Genomic DNA, 21,424 nt, shown 5'->3' with positions numbered 1-21,424 from the left:
AACCTTTGCATAAAAGCGTCAGGGGCTATCTTCCAGCATCTCTGCTACACGAGAAGTCAGCTCCAGAAAAGGGACAGAGCAGTTAGCTGTGGAGTAGCATTTTAAAGGGCTTCAGCAAAATCTTCTTGATACTTGTGTCCTGCAGAAGCATCTGTTCCACCACCAAGGGAAAACAAAACATATCTTTAAAATGCACAGCAGTGGTGTACTCCAGCTCAGTACATTTTCCTCAGGCTGTTTTACTGCAGGGCTCTATGTTAAAGCAAAGATTTCCCCAAGCCCTGCAGGAGACAGGGCACTGTTCTCTCAGTCTGTCCCATAAGGAGCTTGGGTAAGACACAGAAAGCACCCTCGGGCTCTTCTGGGAGCTGTGCAGAGAGGGTTTCCTCCCTTCATAGGGAAGGAACCACAGCCCCTTTCTCCTGCCACCAAAAAACAATCTTGCCCTGACAAGATCTTTGGATACTGCTGTAAATGTTCCTGCTTCTTCCAGTGGGGAGATGCGGCCACACTAGAGAAGAGCCAGAGCTGCAAACAAGTCATGTTCCTGCACTGATACCATCAACAGAGAAGACAGCTTTTTTTTTTTTCCAAGCCTGACTTGATCCACCTTTCCCTGTTGCTCAAGGGAGATGTGTCACCATCCATCTGAAACCATAACATGCCATTGACTCACGCTTCTGTGGAAGTGGAACAAGCCTGTAGAAGCAGTCTTCACAGGAGCACCAAGAGGAATTTATGCCAGTTTGTTCATTCCATAGGCATTTTAATGCTGCTGCGTTACTCTGGGAGGACTGCATTTGAGCAACGGTTGGATTAAATGCACCTGAGCTTCTATGAAAATACTGTTCTTAAGCACCCCTTATGCTGAGTAATTAAAGAGCTGTGTGTCAGTCAACCTGTTTCATCTGGGTTCTACAGCAGACCACCCCACTTCTGCATACAAAGGTTGGACTATCAGGATCCAACACTGCACCAGGAATGGGAACCAATGCCATCTGAGCTCAGGAAGGGCACTCCTTTCAGCCTCTGCAGACTTTGGGTATCCTTGGACTGGAGATACGCACACCCTGCATTCAGATCCATGTCATAAGATCTTTAAACCGCAAAATGGCACCTCTACCTGATACTGCAGTTCCACCCTGGGCCCCCACCAATGTTGCAGCCATCATGACAGTAATTGGCCTCCTTTCAATTTTAGTAGCCATGGAGGCATCAGCAGTTTTGGGCCAGACATCTCTCTCACCTGGAAGCATCAAGTATACTGACTTTCTCCTAGACCTTGGTGCCTCACACACCACCACTCCACTCTTGCAGGGCCAAGCACAGTGCTGAAAAACTTTGCAGACAAGTTTCAGGTCACTATCAAAACACGGGAGATAGCCAGATCACCTCCTTCTGAGGAAAAGACTGACCCATATTTATGTCCATAAAGCTCCAGCTAAAACGAAATGTTAAGGTTCTTATGACAAATGAAATACCAATGGCCTGGTTAAGCAGCCTGTCACCATGCAAAGTTTGTTGCTTAGAATGATATTAAATTGTGCCACCTACCAGTTTGCATTTGGTGCTTTACAGACTTTGGTGGTTTTGGTTTTTTTGTTTTGTTTTGTTTTTTTTTTAAGGGAACTGCTGACTGACTGGACCTGTACCCAGTGAACTCTCTATTTGTAGAGACTGGACAGATGGGCTTTATTCATCCTGAGAAATTAAATTGAGAAGAACTGAACACTCTGTCCAAAGGCTTAACCTTTAGACAAACTCATTTAGACTGACAGCTATTCAGCTACTTTCCAACAAAGCACAGACAAGAACAATGAAAAATTTCTATTGGCCAGGGCAGACACAACGACAGGCAGGGTGAGACATCAGAAACTATAAAGATTTTTATGGGCACAAATTTCTGCCTGTCTCTGAACTCTACTCCCAGAATTCACCTCCTGCCCTCAGTGCAGAGCCTGCCTTCTGTCTGCCTGCAGTTATTTCTAATGCAGCTGTAGCTAGAGGCCCACTCTTCACAGCCAGAGAGGTCTGGCCAGCAAAGAACCCGCATCACCTGCCAGAAAGAGAAGTAGCGACTGAACTCCCATCAGACACCAAGGCCAACAAAGAACCCAAGTGCCCAAGGCATTAGCTCAGCTTCCTCCATGCTACAGCACTAACCTTCACTACTGACTTTCCGGATTTTAGAGGCAAATTGCTCCCCATAGGAAGACTCTTGAGCAGACAGCTCCAGTATCCTCATGGTGTCCAGCCTCCTTTCTTGACCATGGCACTTGGCAGAACAACCCTCTCTGCTACCACAGGATTAAGAGAAAAGCTCAGAAGGCAACAGCCCCAGTGAATAAGGGCATTAATTGTCTTCAGGTTAGGGGCAGCTGCTTCTGGGCTTCAGTTCTGCCATGATTAATCATTTCTAGACTTCTTGCACCTGCCCCTGAGATACTTATGCCTGGCCACTGTCTGACAGTTTGGACTAGACCGCTAAAAAGTCACACCAGACAAAGCCACACTCTGTTAGATCCCTCTCGTATTTGGTGTTCTCTTTTCCCCTTCCCCAAGAAAAGCCAGTTATTCACATGACCTCTGGGTCTGCTGTACTTGCTACAGAGGTCAGCGAGAACTAAAAAAGACTCAAGAACTTTTTGGTGGGACCACAGGATCATCAGTGTACTAAGTTAGTCTCCAACAGCGGCCAGGAAGGAGTGAGGGGGTGGAAGAGTAGAAAAAGGATCAGAACCAAAAAACTCCCACGAGACAACTCTTCCTACGTCTTACCCCTCTTGAGCATCAGCAGCACTACAACTTACTTTCTTTCCCACTTCATAACTTCAGGGACAGTGTCTTAAAAGGGAACTAGTCACACAAAAGCCATCACATTTGGCATGCCAAAACAGCTGATGTCCACTTCAGTACAAAAGACAGCACAAGTTACTCAGATACTTTGGCAAATAAATCACTAGAGGTAACAATGCAACAACAGGCAAAACTGTGCTTGCCCCAAGGCTACCAAAGCACCAGCACGAAACAAGCCCCAAAACAGACTTGCTTTTGCAACCCCAATTTAAGATCCCATCAAGTTTAACTTTCATATCTCACCAGAATGGGACAAATAGCTGCAGGGGCTAGCAGAGCAATGCTAACCAGCTGCTGTTTAAACAGCCAGCCCTGTGCTGCGTTTTCCCAGAAAGAGACATTACAAGCGTGTCCCATTTTCAGCCCTTCTTCAGAGTTCCCACAGCAACAAGTCTGTCCGCCCCCACACAGGTCACACCTCTCCAGCCTTTCAAACTTATCACAGTATCACTCCATCTCTGTCCACAAACTGTTACGATGGGGCTCAGCTGAACCATAGGTCAGAGCCTGCAGCAACTCATCTACTAGGCTTCTTTTGCCTCTTACTGGGCTCCCTCCCAAATCCAGTAACCACCAGGTGAAGCAAAAGGGTTTGCAGCTTCCTGTGCAGGAACAAGTCAGCCTGATCCAGCAACCATCAGCTACTTGCCACAGGACTGCTGCAGCCTGGTAGTAACACAGAACAAGGTGACTCATTTCCATATCCCTCCATTAATAAAGACAAGCGCAGAAGGCCAGTGAAAGCAGCAGATGACGTTTTTAACATCATCTTCCCCTTCTCTGGTGCTTTTCATTACATATCAAGCAAATCTTGATTATTTCCTTTTCAAAGGTGAAGAAATTGAGCAATAGCGTAAGTTTATGTTTGACTATCACCCAGTGGCAGAAAGAGAGCAAAGCAGCAAAGTCTTCAACCCCAAAGCATGAATCAATCCACTAAATCACACACCTGCTGAAGCAACCCCTTCAGTTCTTCAAGAGGCAAAACCTTTTATTTAAAATGTAACAGCACAGCCTTTCCTTTGTAGTGGCTGACAGAAAAGCATTCTCTGGATTTACCAAGCAGAGTATCCGTAAACAAAGGAAGTAAACCATTTCCTCTGGAGGTGCCAGAAAGCACCCATGAGCTACTACCACGTTCCAAGATTTTTCTGTCAAAGCCTTCCTCATCCACTATTACTAGATCTTACAGGGGCCTTTTCAGTCCACTTCTGTCTACAGACACCAACCTTCCCCAAGATCAGTTCTCCATAAAAAGCATGCTGAAGAGGATTCCTGAAGCTGGCCCTCTTCCCTCCCACATCTCTCAGAAATGGCCACCTACATAATGAACAGGAGACTTACAGGACCTGGTAAACATGGAGGAAATATTGCAAGTGACACTTTTTAAACCCGCTGGAACTAGTCTTTAATAACATAGAAAATGCAACTTTCATTCATCATCTGACTACAACGCTATAAAGAAACACAGAAGTCCATACGTAATGATCAAATTTGATTCCGCATGTTGATTAACAGTTAATTGTAGTGTCTGATGTTGATTACACAGGCTGGAATTGAAGAAACCCAATGGTAGAACTAGATTTCTAGGCATGTTCTGGATGTTGCTGCCTCTACCACAGCACCATGGTATGACATTAGAACACGCAATGTAATCACTCCTAAACAGGAGGTTCTAAAACAGAAATAAACACATGCAAGACATCCTTTTCAATCCAAATCATATACAATTAAATTCCATACATTACAAATCCTTCCAGTGTAAGAAGACATACAGTTGCATTAAAGGTGACAGATGATGTCTGTTTAAGACGACTCCAAGCAGGGCTGCGTGTGGAAAAGCAATGGGTTTTCTTTAAGGAGCACATAACCATATGAAGATGCCCCACCATACTCCTCAGATATTAATAATTATGCATGCCAACTCCAAAGCAAGAGCAGTCAAACCAAGGAAGAGGACAGGTACAGCAAGCTGTATGTTTTCCTATGGCAACAGAACAGTGTTACTGCACATTAACAGACTGTCTTTCACATTTTGTCCTTGGTCACACACTGCCTCAAGCACATGCTTCCTTCGTACCTCTGGAGTATTACAGGACGGTGGCACTTTATCATGGATGGACAGTTAAACATGCTGAAGATTAAGTCTGCAAATAAACGGAGACCGGAAGGAGCCCAGGTAAAGATATCCATTGTGCTCATGTGCCTCGCTAACATAAGCTACTGTCACTCCATTGGGATCATGAAAGCTTCTTCTGTAGGATCCCGTCTCACTAAGTTCAACAACAAGGCTATATTTTGGCACAAACTTTGTCACAGTTTCCTGGCTCAGCAGCTAAAAGAAAGAAAAGAAAAAAAGAAAATTAACAACAAAAGATTTTGTTCTCCACAATTAGATCTCAGACACTTAGACAGTCAAAGACCATTCCACACTCCTTGGAAGAAGCAGCTAAGGACATGAGCACACATTTTGAGTAAACACTATTACACAGGCTTAACACATTAACATCTGAAAAGCCAACTTTAAAAAAAAAAAAAAAAACCCAAAAAAACAAAAAACAAAACAAGGCAGCAGAAGCATACTCTACTCCAGCACTAGGCTGAACGGATGTCAACGCAGGAGACATCATCTTGTTCTGGTGCAGTTGATGCCAAGCAGCAGACATCATGCTCTGCTCCCCATAGCATCAGTTTGTTAAGGCTCCTGCACTGCACCAGGAGAGACAACAGGTTTTACAGGGACAGCACAGTTTGTTTAGCCGGAATGGCACTTCCATCCTGAACACTGCTGGTTGATTTTTTTTTTTTTTTTTTGAGAACAAAAGTATTTTCAAAGTCTTTGTATCGTTTAAAAAGCACCATGCCATTTCTTTAGCATCAGGTATCCCTTACAAAATACATCATTCTTGCTCATCCTCATCTTAAAGGGGAGTGTGACGTAACAACAGGCATATTGAGTCAGAACAAAGTGTCACCTAGCAGCATACATAACATACACACTGTCTCCTAGGATGCCTAGGGTAGTCATTAGAACAGGCCAGACTTCCCAAATGCTCTCCAGACACCTGGCAATAAGCAGTTTAGGCACTTCGGGTACAAAGGTGAAGTCTTCACATATCCAAATGTAGATCCTGTGCTGCTGCATGGCTAGGGCAGAGATAGTCTCTTTTTCTTTCCTGAGATCAAGATGGAAGGCAACTTAAGAGATGTGCACCTGCTGCTCAGAGAAGCAAATGTTAGTTCTGCTACCTATGAATATATAAGGACTGTTCTACCTGGGGACAACCACGACAATTTTAACCACAGCACTAAAAAAATTTTTTAAATCTTCCTACGAAGAGGAAGAAACAGGACAAACAAATATTTATCACTTCCATTCCTATACTAAAGGTGATTTTTTGAAAACTCTTTTTAGCTTTTTTTTTTTTTTTTTTACCTTAAATATCATCCTTTTAATCCATGGTTTTTCAGACAAGAAATCCAACAAAGAAAATCCAGGATTGGGCCGGACAGCTGACATAGCTACCCAATATCCTCCAGAGCTGCTTAACCTGATATTATCTGGAAGACCAGGCATATTCTCAACAAACATATCTGCTCCACCTTTCATCAGCCCAGACACATAATACCTGAAAGTTATAGACAGTAGGATTAGGACACCTTAACTTACGCAGTGTAAGTAATAAAAAAAATTCCCCAAAAGAATTCATTTAAAAAAATAAAAAGAAGGGGTGTTTTTTTTCCTTATTTTGGTACACAGAAATACAGCATTCCTCTCCCCAGAAAAAGTCAGCTTACTCCACTATGCTCAAGGAGCCCATGATGGAAAGATTATGCAGTCCAGATGTTTAAAGAAAAAATTAAGTATTGAGGAAGGCCACCTTCTTTGCCATTGGTAACTAGGCATAAATAGAGTGTAGGGTTTCTTTTGTCATTCAACTCATTTATTTAAACAATCTCTAAACAGAGAGTAATAATTTCAGCAAAGTCACACTCACCTCCTGATTCTAGCCATGGTTGTCTCCTGCACCAGGACAAAGTCTTCCGCAGGAGAGAGCTGGACACCATTGGGAAACCGCAGCCCCACCATTAAGACTTTCACTTCTTTTGTTACTGTGTCATATTCAAGCAGGCTAAAAAGAAAGCATTATATACGGTTTTGAGAGAAGACAAATATTTATTCACCTTGGTTTCATTCTCCAGGCATTCTATCTTCTCTCACATGCGCTTCATCTAAGTTAAAAAGGCAGAATAGCCAGGAAGCATTTGTTTATGAACACAGGAGAAACACTAAGCCACTTGAGATTGGCAGCATTCATGAAGGATTTAGGCTGAATGTAATGCTAACTCCTTCCCTTTTAAAATAGATGTTCCATGTAAGTCCTCTTGAAGGAAAAAGAGGAATCTCATTTATTTTGCTGCAGGTCTCATTAGCAACATCCATACATTCTCTCACCCTCTCCTGGGCATTGCAGTGTTTGCACAGGTGGTTTATAAAGAGAAAAAACTTGAGGACCAAGAAAGCGGTGAAGTCCATTCCTACAGCTGAGCTTACAATAAGTTAAATTCTCTGGGGAAGGGATACTTGCCGCCCATCATCTGTGCCTTCCATAATCAAGAATAAGTAGTCTCGTCTTTGCCATTTGCTACTGGAGTCAGTGAAGTAGATTTTCCTCCCATCCTGGGTCACTGTAAGATCATTCACAAATGACAACTTCTGACCTTCAATTAGTGTTTTGGTTGACACAAGCATTTTTGTTTCACCTGGTTACAAAAAGAAAGGGGAAAAAAAAAAAAAAAAGACACACAAGACAAGCTTTTGTATGTCCTGCCTTGGAAATGAGTTAAATACTAACATGAAATTAGCAGGCACTTTGCATTTTTTCCACTCATGCCTCTGTTAAGTAATAAGGTTTTGGGTTGTAACGGAACAACTCAACACTGAACATGAATGACCAGGAGAAAATACTTTTCAGAAAAACTGACACAGTAGATGATGTTCCCTATTGACAAGTGCCAGACTTTTCACATCTCTGAAGCTCATATGAAACCAAGAGCAAACTCAGGTCCCAACCTTGTAGAAGGATGCAGGCAACCCAATCACTACTCCCTCTTTCCCCATAAATCTGTAAGAACAAAGAGTAGTACTTTCCAAACATTAAAACATCAGCAGGTTCACTAAACTGCTCTGCCACAGTCAGCTCTGCCACATACTACCAGACAAATTATGGTCAAATCTCTAAAAATTAACCAAAATCTATTGAAGTCATCTTTGGGCACAGGGTTTGGGTTGGTTGGTTTGGTTGGTTTTGCCGTGACTGAGCTAATATGGCAGCTGTCTGCCATCAGAAGGGAAGACCTTGATCATACCTTCCCAGAGCCACACAGCCTGAGCCCTTCGGTTACATCTCACCTAGCATTTGGCTAGCCTCCCCCTCCCCACCTGAAGCTAATTTGGAGATGTAAACTGTCAGAAAATCAACCCCACATGAAAGCAACTATTGCTTTCTGACAGCACAGCTTCTAGAACTGAGATCTGGCTCAGGGACATACAACAAAGGGCACAATGCAACAGTGCCTTCATCAGCAGGAACAAGCCACTTAATCTTCAGCCGCACCAAAATACATCTTTCTTCACTTTCTCTAGACTGGGGTTACAGAGAAGTCAAGAGCTCTTCACTACCACACAGTGAGGTCAAGGCAGAAACAAAAGTACAGCGAACATGACAAAAAGTTTACGTAACAGCATGTTTTTTTTTCCCCCCTTATGAAAGCTAAAACAGCTACACAGAGCTTTATTCATGGATCCTGACGTACCAATTTTGACAACCAAAAGCATATGTCACCAGAAGATAAGCCACTGGTAACACTGATCCAGACAGAGAGATATAGAGAGGAAGTGATTGCTACAAGAAAATAAATATCAAGTTCTGGTATGGCACATTTCATCCAGAGAGCTCCAAACCACTTTACAAAGAAGGCAGGCATTGTTTTGCCTGCAGTGTCTGGCAAAACTGCAAATGAAGCCCAGATTTTTCAGAGAACTTCTGAGCAGAAAAGTCATACCTGTACCAGGATTAACTTCATAGAGTCCATAATACGCATCTGCCACAAAAAGGGTGTTATTTGGCCCCACTCTGATGCCAAGTGGTCTTCCACACGTTGGCTCATCTTCACGGGTTCCTTAGGAAACAATTTTAAAATGGTTTTCCAAATAGAAATAAATACAAGGCATTCAGGCTACCTACATAGGTCAAACTGTATCTTAAGAAAACTCTACGGCCAGCACCACACACATTCATTAAAGAAATGATTCTTACTTTCGTAGGTGTGAGTGAAACAGATATCCCCCAAGTTTTCACCAGTCTAGAGATAATCATATAATTTGCCAGGCTGGTAGCTAGCTAATAGCTGCCCCGAGTAGGCCTGAATGTCAGAAAATTGCATTTAAATAAACGCTTCTTCTCAGAAAGAATCAGTTTTACTGCAGGTTTCCTTTACTTTTCTTTTTAAAATCAAAAATAAAAATACACACATCTTAGAACTTTATTTTTCTGGAAAGGTCCAACACTGTCATGAAACTGCCAGTTTCTCAAGACACAGACACTAAAGACTTCTACATGAGGAGGAAGGGTAATACTGCACATCCAAAGAGTTTGTCTATTTGAGTCCTGAAGAACTAAGAACTTCAGAACATCTGTAGTTTGAAAGATTAGCAGGAGAACCTTCTGGAGAAGGTAGGCAGCTACAGCCTTTTCACTTCCCTCCCCAACTCAAGGAGGGCAAGACAGAAGTCTAGGCTCCTCACCACTTCTTTGGCCCCAAAGAAATAGGGCAGCATAATCTTCCCACATCTCCCAAGCTTTACAAGTCCAATGGAAATAAGTAGTGGAAAGGTGATTCTTCACATCCATCCCAACCCACATTCACGCCTAAGCAGCAGCTGGAAGGCCAGCTTCCTCTCAGCTGGGAGCAGACTTTGTTGGCTGTCAGCACCAAGACTGTCCTACCGGTTAGGCAACCAAGAGAGCGCTTCCAAATCAGTCCAGAGTCTAATCACGTGAACATCCACGTAAAATTACATAGCTAAAATGATGAACGTGTCAATGTGAGCTACATAAAGACAAAAACAGTTCCTGCCCATAATTTCTGTCTAACTGGCAACCAGCGCAGGGCTGCAGAACCTCATGTAAGTTTCTACATCGTTACCACAAACAAAACCACCCACAGTCCCAACAAATACCAGCCAGGCTTCTCAGAATGCCAGGCAGTACTGAGATGGCCAACATTAACCATAGAACTATAGAAACGGTTCTGCTAATAAACAGGCCACTAGCAGTTTTTCTCACTCAGTTCCAGAAACCTCATTAAATGAAGCAAATAAGTGGTTCAGAAAGAGGTGTGGAATTCAACAAGAAATAACTGCAATTTAGCAGTGAGAAAACAGAAATATCATGACCAATGGAAGATCTCTGCTAAAGCAGGTGCAGCCATCACAACCCCCCACTGTACTTACAAACAGAGGAAGGCAAATCAGTACAACAAAATGCAAGGCGAAATTCTGTAGATGGGGAAGGTGATATTTATTTTTTGAAAATCTCGAAATAAGTTGATCTTTCCCACTCACACATTATCTCAGAGTTCATTCACTCACACTTGTTTAGGAGTCCTCAGTTTCTATGGGTGGCCCTTCACCTCAGAATCTTGCTGACTTCAGCTTCCATAAATATTAGGCCAGGTTGCTGCCCATTTTTTTCTTGTTTAGGATACGTGCTTTTTCTAGATGGACTAACAGGAAAAGGAATGTTATTTGTGATGCACTCCAACCTTGTCTTCCTCCCGGTGTTAAGATGCAGGATCTTCTACCAACAAGCCATCCATGCTGCAGCCTTACAAGAGTACAGGCCTTGTAGTCATGACCTAGAAAACCCGCATTCCTAAATTTTACTGCTGGGAACAGTGTCCTTTGTTATCAAGAGCACCCATTCCCATTCTTTTGGCCCTTTGCTCTGCTGTTCTTTCCAGTGCTTATATACATATTTCCACTCACACTTCATTCATACAAATATATTAATATTTCTGTTATAAATCTCTACAGAGGAAGATATGCACTTGCATGAGCAATCCAGAGAGAGTATCAGTTTAATCAACACAAGCCCTGACCCAGACATTTTCAGGTACACTATGTTCAGAGCTGTCACTCACCACAAGGACCATGGCCAATTCTGGCTATTGTTTGTATTTTCCCATCTTCAATTTTGATAATCTTCCCATCAGCTGTCCCAGTAAATAGCACATCTGCAAAAACAACTGGTGTGATTAGCTTGATCACAAAACTGTAGCGGCAAACATCCTTCTACAAGTATGAAGTAGAATTCATGTTTAAGATATAGCGAAGTAACAGTCGTCTTCAGTCATAGGAAAAGAATAAAGAGGGAAGGGGAAAGATGAAGGTAAATAAGAGCATTTGGTTAGGTTTCTTCCAACTCAAAAAGAAGAGGAAGGATTTAAGCCTTAGGAGTTGCGAATACAGGATATGAAGCTTTTCATCCCTAAGCAGTCCAAATCCTTGGTTAAAGGTGGATGTAACAACAGTCATTGGATTGATCCCTCTGGGCAAATTTCTACATCATCATAAAATGCAATCAGGCACTGCACCCATCTTACCACTCTTCAACAACAGACTGACTAGATAAAACTTCTCATTCTGATACAGTCCACATAGGCTGCTGGACACCTGCCAATGCTCATATTGTACCAGTTCTGGAGAAGAATTACAAAAACCATAGCAAATGAACAACCACCCAAATCAAAAGCATTGCCAAATTACATGTGATAGCATAAGACAGATTCACTAGATACAAACAACACACAAACTTTTTCATACAACCAAATTAAGTGAAAGACCATTAGATTAGTAGAGCCCATGGCTTGGACTTTTCCATCTCCAATTTAATTTAAGTTTGCTAATTACACTTTTAAAAGGGAATAAAAAGACTTCAGCATTTATTCATACAAAACTTAATTCTTAGGGTGATTATTTCACCCATAGGTCAGTTGTCCCTTGCAGGAAGGTTTCCTTAAAGAGTTTCCAATGAGATCGACAAAACCAGGTAACAGAAAAGAATCAGTGGCTTCAGGTAATCACTTTAGCACATTGTTAACAGAGATAGGTAGAAAAAGCATAATCTGAGGAAGGAATTTACAGTAGTTTGTTGCTGGGTAAAATAATTTTTTAAAATATTTTACTAATTTATTAGAATATATAGCAGAAGGAAAATAAACGATATGGCTACTGAGCACCTCTTGTACTGAAGGATGTTTCAGTAAGGGCCTTGCTTACAACTCCCACACCCTCTCCTTTTCATATTAAAACAGTCAAGGACTCATGTCAAGGTAGTTTCTAGCCCTACCCCCCTTTAGGAGGCACAGGGAACAACCCCTGCACAAAGCCGGTTTCCTATTAAGTGGGTGTCATGCCACTACAAGTCTAGCCACCTCATTAGGAAACTACTCAGAGGTGGCATGGGTTTGTGATTTCAGGAGAACACATATCCCATAAGATAAGTATAGGATGACACCTGTAACACATGCAACAGCACTAAAATGTAAATATGCTATTCACCAACTTGAGATTTTTTTCTGTCATATAAGCAAAAATTAACACCACAAGACTCAGCTCCCTCGGAGGCAACGAGCATTAAAAGAGTAGGTTGTACCCTGTAAATATTAATTCCCAGTTAAGAGCTAGCCAAACAAAAAATGGGACCAATTCCTCCAAACATGAGTAGCCCCTGACTACACTGCTGATGGTTCAGTCCTGGAAGACAGAGATTGTTAATCTGGCAACAAGATTTATTTTATACTGGAGAACAAGGAGAAAAGCAGTATATAGCAGCCAGGTTTTGCTGCATAACACAATTATTTTTGTAAAAACCTGCATACTCAAAGGTAACAAACTCTGAAAGTTATTAAAAGCTATATTGCTGAACAAACCCTTATCAACAGAGCAACATTTAAAGACCCTTCTTTAAAAGCTTATTTTGTCAGTGCTTACCGCCAATATTGACAATGGACTCTGGTCCGACGAGCTGATTTTCCCATAACCGCTCAGCTTTTCGTAACTTGATATTGGGCTCTAGCACACCCGTCAGGAGGGGAGGTTCCTTCAAACTACAAAACAGAACACAGACCTCATGATCCTTTGCACAAACCTGCAAACACTCTTGAGCAACATACTGGATCATTTTCTTCCTAGCTTGCCAACTCCTGCAAACCTGACCTATGCTTTCTTTTTTGAAATATGCTGTATGTAAAACACAGCTGACAAGCTGAAAAATTGACTCTTGTTCATCAAGGTTCATAATTTTCTGGTTCTGCTGATCAGAAAAGCTGCAGTTATGTGTTCCTAAGACAAAGCTGTGTAGATTACCAGATACAAGTCCAACAACACATTCCCAGTTCATCTATCTTCAACAAAGGTAAAGGATTTCTGCGTTGCCACAACACAAAAGAATAACTGCTTTCTTACTCAGCTGAATGAGTTTGTACCAGAATATTTTTCCTAAGTAGATATATGCAAATTCCTAAGGAAAAAGGTTTTAAAATTTAAAAGCCTGGCATTTTACAATACACTGAAGTCTGACGCTGTATAGCATTTTCATCACAGGAAAAAAAAAAATTTAAATTACTAATTAGCATACGACTCAGGAAAAAAGCGTTCCAGTAGTTTGAGCATTAGGATACACATGCTTTCGTACCATATTGAAACATATATTCTCCTTTGTGACTTGAATACATTCCCACAGCGAAAGACCAACTCGAAGAACTAAGTTGCACATAAACTTAAAGGGTATTGAACTGAAATCTCAAAATGACAAAATAAGGCCCAGTTTTGGAAGCCCTTATTCACATAAATAGCCAGGTTGAAGCCAACTGGAATATCAACCAACTACAAAGATATGGAGAAGGGAAGTACTACGATGCCTACACAGCTTCAACTTAAAGAAGCACTGTGCTTCAAAACCAGCCTTAACTGTGCTGATAAACTCAAATACGTTTCAGTCTCTTCGGTTCTTAAAAACACACACATAAGCCACCTCAGTCTCCATGAATTAAGGATTTCAAGTTATTACTAAAAGCTGCATATATGCCCAGGGTGGTAAGCTCAGTAGGTGATCATTCACAAGATGCTAAAGCTCCCTAAGCCAAGTTTTGAAAGAACTTTTCAGTTTGCTTTTTTTTTTTTTTTAAATAACTCCTTATATGACCATAAGCAAATGCCTTCCACCTGTAGCATCTTAAAAAGACAAGGTTTGACTCCAAAACTTGCCCAGGTTCACAGGATCCAGGACCTATTTGTCACCAATTACATTGCAACTCTACTGCTCATGTGGGGAAAATCGTTACAATTTCTAGAGCTTCAGTGACTGGGGGAAAAAAGTCAACTGAAACTGCGAACTATAAAAGCCATGACAGTTGAGGAAAACAGGTTCACAACACAAATAATTCAGGAGAGAAAAATACATACTTTTATCTGTCTGGTTACAGACAGCAAACTTTAAGTATATATTACTGCAGTGGCAAAGGCAACTGAATTACTAGCTCCAGTCCACAGAAGATTTACAGCAGAGTTGTCTTTACAATGCTAACACAAATTCATTTTCCATCCCTTCTTCCAAGCATTAGAGAGCTTCAAATGAGGATAACAGGCTTCAGATAAGGAATTCAATTGCTGGGAACTCTGGACAGTCATGTTTGCAAGCAGAAAATCCTCCCTGGGATCAATATTATCCAAAGACAAGCTCATAGAGAAAGAACTTGAAATAAATCAAGAGTTGCAGGAATGTCACATGGAGTTTCACAGATCACATCTGCTTTTTTCTCCCCCCTCTTATTCCTTATTATTTCTAGTGGCTTACAGGAATAACATCATTATTGGCAAACGAGATTTCTATGTGTTCTTTCACTCAAGGGATTGATTCAGACAGCATCTACTTCCTCGAGCTTTTTCAAAACATTTCATAAACATCACACAGAATCACCCTATCTATTGTACAGACTGGAACCACTTCTGGCAGTGAAGCTAAGAAGCTAATTAAGAATGTACAGCAATATAAGCCAGTGATTTGGGCAGGAAGAATAGTTCTCCCGGTCTTGTAAACAGGGACTTAAAGTAAGAAATGGAAGCATGCAGAATACTGTTACCCTGGACCAGAATTAGACCAGGACTATATAATAGCAAAAGCATTACAGACATATCCTATCAGCTTTCAGAATTACTGCTCAGTTGCAATGTGTTTCAGGGAATTGGATTTTGTTAAACCCAACTGTCCTGGTTTCAGCTGGGATAGAGATAATTTTCTTTCTAGTAGCTGGTATAGTGCTATGGTTTGGGTTCAGTACCAGAAGAACGTTGATAACACACTGATGTTTTCAGTTGTTGCTAAAGGAGTGTTTATACTGAGTCAAGGATTTTTCAGCTTCTCATGCCCAGCCAGCAAGAAGGCTGGAGGGGCACAAGAAGTTGGGAGGGGACACAGCCGGGACAGCTGACCCCAACTGGCCCAAGGGGTATTCCATACTATGTGACATCGTGCCCAGTATATAAACTGGGGGGAACTGGCCCAGGGGGATCGCTGCTCAGGAACTAACTGGGCATCGGTCAGCAAGTGGTGAGCAATTGCATTGTGCATCACTTGTTTTGTATATTCCAATTCTTTTATTACCATTATTGTCATTTTATTATTGTTATTATTATCATTATTAGTTTCTTCCTTTCTGTTCTATTAAACTGTTCTTATCTCAACCCATGAGTTTTACTTTTTTTTTCCCCGATTATCTCCACTATCCCACTGGGTGGGGGGGAGTGAGTGAGCGGCTGTGTGGTGCTTAGTTACTGGCTGGGGTTAAACCATGACACCAACCACAGTAGAAAGCATTTCATTATGATTTGCAACGAGGCAGCTTACGTCTAATAGCCTACCGGCAAGACTTGTAAGTACTACCGTACCACATTAACAGTTTCTTTCAACTCTAAGAGATATTTACAGTGTTGTTCCTTTTCATTAAGGAATTATCGAGTCGATCATAAATATTTAGCAGACTGAGCATTTTCACTTACTTCAAAATGCCAGGAGCACTAAACAACCTGACTCCACTCTATGCTAGCAGTCAAAGCGTTTCACACACAACTTCTCCCAACACAGGTCACATCTTCTCATGTAGTTGATTCACTATTACACTACACAGTTGACACAGACCTCGATTCAGATGTTTATGAATTCAGACAGGGCAGAAATCACCTAGCTGCATTGCTTTATGAGCTCTGCATTTAAATATAACATCACCATATGGTTCTGCTGGTATAAAGCACCAAATCAACCCACAGAGGTTATCCATTTCCATTTCCATCCTCAGATAAACAGTGTCTCATTGACAGAACTATAATAGCAGGGCTACAGCTTGGTCCTTAGTGAAAACGCAGTTCTTGTCTCACAGAAGGAAGAACGTAAGAAATCACAAGCTCCACTGACAGCTTGGACAGCAGAAAATCATTTTCTAGATTAACGATCAAAGAAAGTAATTCAGCTCCTTCAATGATCAGTAGTGACACACAACTGCACAAGATGGCTCAGAAACAGACTGGGTATGCAGAGGAAGCCATGGCAATGGATAATACTGCAACCACTCCCCAATTTCTTAATCCAGTTAGAACCACTTTACGTGGCTGACTCTTCTTTGCTGAAAAAAAACCAAAAACAAACCAAGAGAACACGTAGGAGAAGTTACACTTCAATAACATTTATTTTAAAACAAAGCAACAATCTACCTTATAGGCTGAGGGTCTATAGGACAATCCAGTAGAACAGTCACTCCGAGCAGGGGCACAGTTAGAGATGCAGCCAAAGTCAAGAAGGTAACACGGAACACCTTGCTGCTGTAAGTACTGCCAAAACCAGACAAGAAATAGGATTAGTGTGCTAAGCTGTTTTAAGATACAATAGTCTTTAAAAATTCTTTAACAGCCTATCTTCTTCACAAAAGGAACCAGAAATACTTTTGCCCAACCACCATCCTGAATGACCTTTAAGGTCCATTTTGAACTAGTTAGGATAAAAGAAAGGGATATTTATCCAGTCTCAGCATACTGGCATCATATGAGGCAGAGTATTCTCATGTACAGGTTTCATGCAAGCTACAAGTTACAGCTGACTATATAAAAAACAAAACAAAACAAAAAACAATAACACCAAGAAATGGGGGAGAAGTGCTGTTGTTTGGTTGTGGTTTTTTTGTTTGGTGGGGTTTTCTGGTTTGTTTTTTTTTTTTTTTTTTTTTACACTGATCTTCAGTTTTGGCAATGGTTTCCATCCCAGCACAAATTTTGGATGAAAAGTTCAACTAAAACAACAAACGTTAGAGGAAGTTAAATGAATGCTTGCCTAACTTAGTAAACATTGGTTTGAAACTCAAGCCCCAGCACACAAAAGAAATTAAATATCTGCTATTTACCCATCAAAACACACACACAAAAAAAGTCAAAACTGTTCTTCCACAGGAGAAAAACAGGTTTTGTTCTCAACAAGTTTAGAGGCATCAATCAGGCACTTACAAAGGAAAGCACAGAGCCACACTCAACAAATCCTAGCCTGGAACTAGAAAAGCAGCTCCCACAATTTTAGCTACTCTGAACCATTCATTGGCACAGCCAGCCAGTCTCCTTGTAGAATCAGTTAAATAAAGGTAAACAGTGCCTGATGGTTCTGCATTAATCCTTGGACCACTTCCACTGTTTCGTCCTTCGTTAGCCATTCATCGAGACAGTAGGAAATACGAACTACTGCCCAGAGCACAAATTTCACAACTGGGGAGCTAACAACATGTACTTGCAGTACTGATATCGGCATCAAGGTAACCTTTGGGATTATCTGCTGGAACAGCAAGGACAGAACTAGGATTTCGTCACTGCTTGCAAGCACAATGTACAGTGCAATATTCATAATCCATCACAGCTCTTTCTTGACGGCACAACTGCTGCCAGCAGTCGTAGGTGGTTAGGATGGAGGCCTGCCCCAAGTTCCCCAGCTCTGCGCAGTACCCAATGGGCCATCACAAGCCACCGCACAGATCACCAGGCTACGCCGAGGCGACTGCTATAAGGGTGCTGACAGCCTGCCACGACAAGAGGTGCTGCTGCTGCTAGCCCAAAGCCACAGACAGTTCAGCCTGCTCCAAGAAGTGTTTTTAGCACTGCTGCTGTTGGTCACCAAACTTTCCCCAGCTCCCCCAAGGCACTCACTACCCCAGCCTACTTCCTTTCCACCAGCACGCCCAAGTATTCCTGCTCTCAGATATATTAAAAAATAAATATTATTTCTCACACTCAAGAGCAGAGCATTCCCATCATGGACTTCAGCAGTGTTACAGCACTAAGCCCGTCTCCATCTGAGCTGGACCAGGCTGCGAAACTGCTTCAAAGAAGCTTTCTCATCTGCACTAACTGCTTCATACTTCCCAAGAGTCAGACTGCCCTAAAATTAATTAGAAGAATTCAGCGCTTCCTGCTCTACCAGTAGATGTCTCGAGGAAGCAACAAACTCCCAGTCTGTTTCCCCTTGGATTTGGGATCGAGAGCAGGTGGTAGAGATACGAGGCGATCCCCAAGTTTACACAAAGACTTCAGCTGTCAGCCTTGTCCTTCCACTGTCCTTCAAAAGATGAAGGCTCAATACTATAAGATTAAAAGTACTGTCAGCAGACACCTCAGCATCTTTGTGACAGCTGAGAACAGCTCACACAGAAGAAAGGGGATAAAGATGAATGGGAACTCATCTGCCAAAGCCAACTTAATTAAAGCTCCTGAAAGCATGATTTAAGTGAAGGTCATATTTCTGATCTTCATCCAAACTTGCAAGGAACTGACAATAAAGGAAAAAGGCAGGAAGAATGAGGTGACAAACAAACTCACACTTCAAGCTGGCAAACTGCAAGACCTATTTTAGACACTGCTGAAACCACAAGAATTTAAATAAGTCTCCAAAACTTAAAAAAAAAAAAAAAAATTTAAATTAAAAAGCCAGCTGCTCTGAATCCTTATAAAAGTAAACAAACAAAACATACCTGATATAGAATACTAACAACTGTAAGTTACTGACTGGTCACTGGAAAGAATCACAGAAGTAATGGTACACCAAGACTGATAAGCAAAACAGAAATCCTTAGCTAACTGTGTCTCTGATAATTAACCCTACACAACTTACCAGGACTCCAGCTATAACAACAGCAATTTAGTTCTCACTAAGAACTAAAAAGAGAAGCCATTGCACCAGCTCTTGAAGACAGTAGGCTGGCAAGACGATACTATGGGTCACCATAGTCAGGGGTCCAGGCTGCCTCATCCTCTTGGCAGAGGAACTACTGGGGGGCCGGAGGGGAAAACAAATGTCATCAAGAGTTTCTGCCACAGCTCCCAGCCGGAAAAAGGACAGCCTCCAGAATTTCCTCCACTGGTTTGATGCAGGACAGTCTCATGAGAACAGGACCTGTGGATACTCTGGATCATTGCTGGAGCCCTAGAAATTCAACTGATTTGAGCAAAGCTACCAAGGGAGGCTGAAGCCAGGTAGAGCAGTCTCTCAAGCTGAGAGATGCTGATGCTCTCCTTCAAAAAAACAGGGGTTACGCATGCAAGCCACCATACACAGTCTTTCATTCTGATGACGCTGAAGGGCAGAGATAAGAATCTGCAACGTACTCAAATCGGAAGAGACATAATAGATGGTGAACCAAAGCATTACAAGTCATCAACCACTCTATTCAGTGGAAGGCAAACACCACCACTTTCTTATTGCAGCTACTGCCTTCAGTTACAGTGAAGCTAATTTTTTATAAAATTCCTAAACAGAAAACTGTAAATGGAATCTTCTTTAACTTAGCTACAAATGGACTGTTTATATGGTTATTCTATCTCAGATACATATAGACTAGTCTTTAAACTGCAGATTACTCTTTCAACTATTGCCAAATATAAACAGACTAACCAGAGTTATATAGGAGTTAATCACACCCACAATAAATCTGTGCACGCCACAATGGGTTAATTGTTCTTTCTTGATTAGCAAAAGATAAACTATACTTAAAACAGACCCACTAAAAAAAAAAAAAAACCAGCCACAAATTAAACCATTTTTTTTGGTTAAAAGCTCTTCCTGCAGCTCAGCAGAAGCAGGTGTACAGGCCCTGCCCCAAACCCTTCCCCGCAGAAGCACTAGGGAGAGAAGGCAGCTGCTGCGGAACCGGGGTGCTGGGAGGTCAGGGGGGACCCACAGGCTGAGACCCACGGGTGCCCCAGCATCCACCCGCACCCCCAGCCAAGAGAGGGGAACGGAGGCCTCACTCCCCACGCCCGCGGCGGCCTACTCAGCCCCTTCCACCCCCCTCTCGCCCAGGACAACCTCTCCCAGGGCACTCTGACCCGGCCCAGGGCCTCCCTCACCCGCGTCAGGCCGGGTCGGTGGAGCCTCGTCCCTCCTCCCAGCACACTTCCCAGCCGGATTTCCCTCAGGTCGGGCCTAATCCCCCCCCCCCCCTACAGCCCCAGGTCAAGCGGGACCCCCAACCCACCCGCTACGAACCCTCAGGTTCGCCAAGAACCGGGCTTCTTCCCTCAGGTCAAGCCGAATACCCCCGAGGCCCAGCCCGGGCCCTCAGCTCCCCCGCCCGGCCTTCCTCTCCCCTCAGACCAGGCCTGCCCCACAGCCGACAGTCACGCCTAGGCCTCTCTTCCCTCCCCGTCGAGGGGGACCGCGCCGGGGCCCCACCTGCCCTCCTTAGCCTCCTGCGCCGGGCTGTCCTCGGTGATGACCTGCGGGCGGAACGGCCGGCGCTGCCGCAGGCCCTCCGCCTCATTCATCCTGCCGCCGCTCACCGGCGCTGCCGGTCCCGCCCTCTCCACACATCCCCATGGAACCGCCCCCCGTGGCTCCGCCCCCCCGGTGGCTCCGCCCCTTCGGACCCTAGGCCACGCCCCCGCTCTCCCCTCAGGCGGGAGCCGCCGCCGCCGCAACGGGCGCTCCCGGCCCCGCCCTCTTCACGCATTCCCCCATGGAAACGCCCCCCGTGGCTCCGCCCCCACGGGCCCCAGGCCACGCCCCCGCTCTCCCCTCAGGCGGGAGCCGCCCCCCCTGCACCGCGGCCGGCGGGAGGTGAAGCGCGTCCCGGTGCCTCGGCCACCGCTGGGTTTATCTTCCCATCCCCGCCGCCACGGGGATCTCGGCGAGATCCACCGCTGTCTTCTGGGCGGCTTGGGGCTCCCGTGGGCAGGGCCGGTGCTGCTGTCGTCCCTCCCCCGGGCGCGGCTTGGGCACGGAGAGCCCGAGCTCCAGGGCCCGCAAGATGGCGCCAGGGAACCGCGAGGGAGGGGGAGGTTGTCCGCGGAGAGGCGGGGGAAATGGTCTCCGGTGGGACGGGAGAGCGGAGGGCCGGGGGGAACCTCTGGGAGGCGGAAAGCAAATCCCTCGCTGGCTCCCGGAGCCGGTTACGGGGGTGTGAGCTGGCGGAGCAGCCG

At 43.6% G+C, this 21,424-nt stretch overlaps 1 protein-coding gene across 4 annotated transcripts; it reads right to left on the bottom strand.

Moving 5' to 3' along the window:
- Positions 1 to 4,239: 4,239 nt before the first annotated feature.
- Positions 4,240 to 20,855, bottom strand: APMAP (adipocyte plasma membrane associated protein). 4 transcript variants are annotated; one of them, XM_052806758.1, is made up of 10 exons: positions 20,679 to 20,855; positions 16,688 to 16,804; positions 12,914 to 13,029; positions 11,062 to 11,154; positions 8,923 to 9,039; positions 7,446 to 7,620; positions 6,855 to 6,989; positions 6,293 to 6,485; positions 5,922 to 6,032; positions 5,089 to 5,191 (listed from the first exon to the last, which is right to left on the bottom strand). In XM_052806758.1, the coding sequence occupies exons 1-9, from the start codon at positions 20,768 to 20,770 to the stop codon at positions 5,967 to 5,969; spliced, it is 1,104 nt and encodes a 367-aa protein (XP_052662718.1). In that variant the 5' UTR covers positions 20,771 to 20,855; the 3' UTR covers positions 5,089 to 5,191; positions 5,922 to 5,966. The 4 variants fall into 4 exon arrangements, 3 of the variants coding, with proteins under 3 accessions (XP_052662717.1, XP_052662718.1, XP_052662719.1); XR_008238075.1 differs by having other exon boundaries at positions 5,102 to 5,191; positions 5,853 to 6,032; XM_052806757.1 differs by lacking the exon at positions 5,922 to 6,032 and having other exon boundaries at positions 4,240 to 5,191; positions 20,679 to 20,854.
- Positions 20,856 to 21,424: the final 569 nt, after the last annotated feature.

The sequence above is a fragment of the Harpia harpyja genome, chromosome 13 (assembly GCF_026419915.1).
Source record: "Harpia harpyja isolate bHarHar1 chromosome 13, bHarHar1 primary haplotype, whole genome shotgun sequence".
Classification (NCBI taxonomy): domain Eukaryota; kingdom Metazoa; phylum Chordata; class Aves; order Accipitriformes; family Accipitridae; genus Harpia; species Harpia harpyja.
Note: the sequence above shows the minus strand (reverse complement) of the source record. Positions and strands in the feature narration are given on the sequence as shown.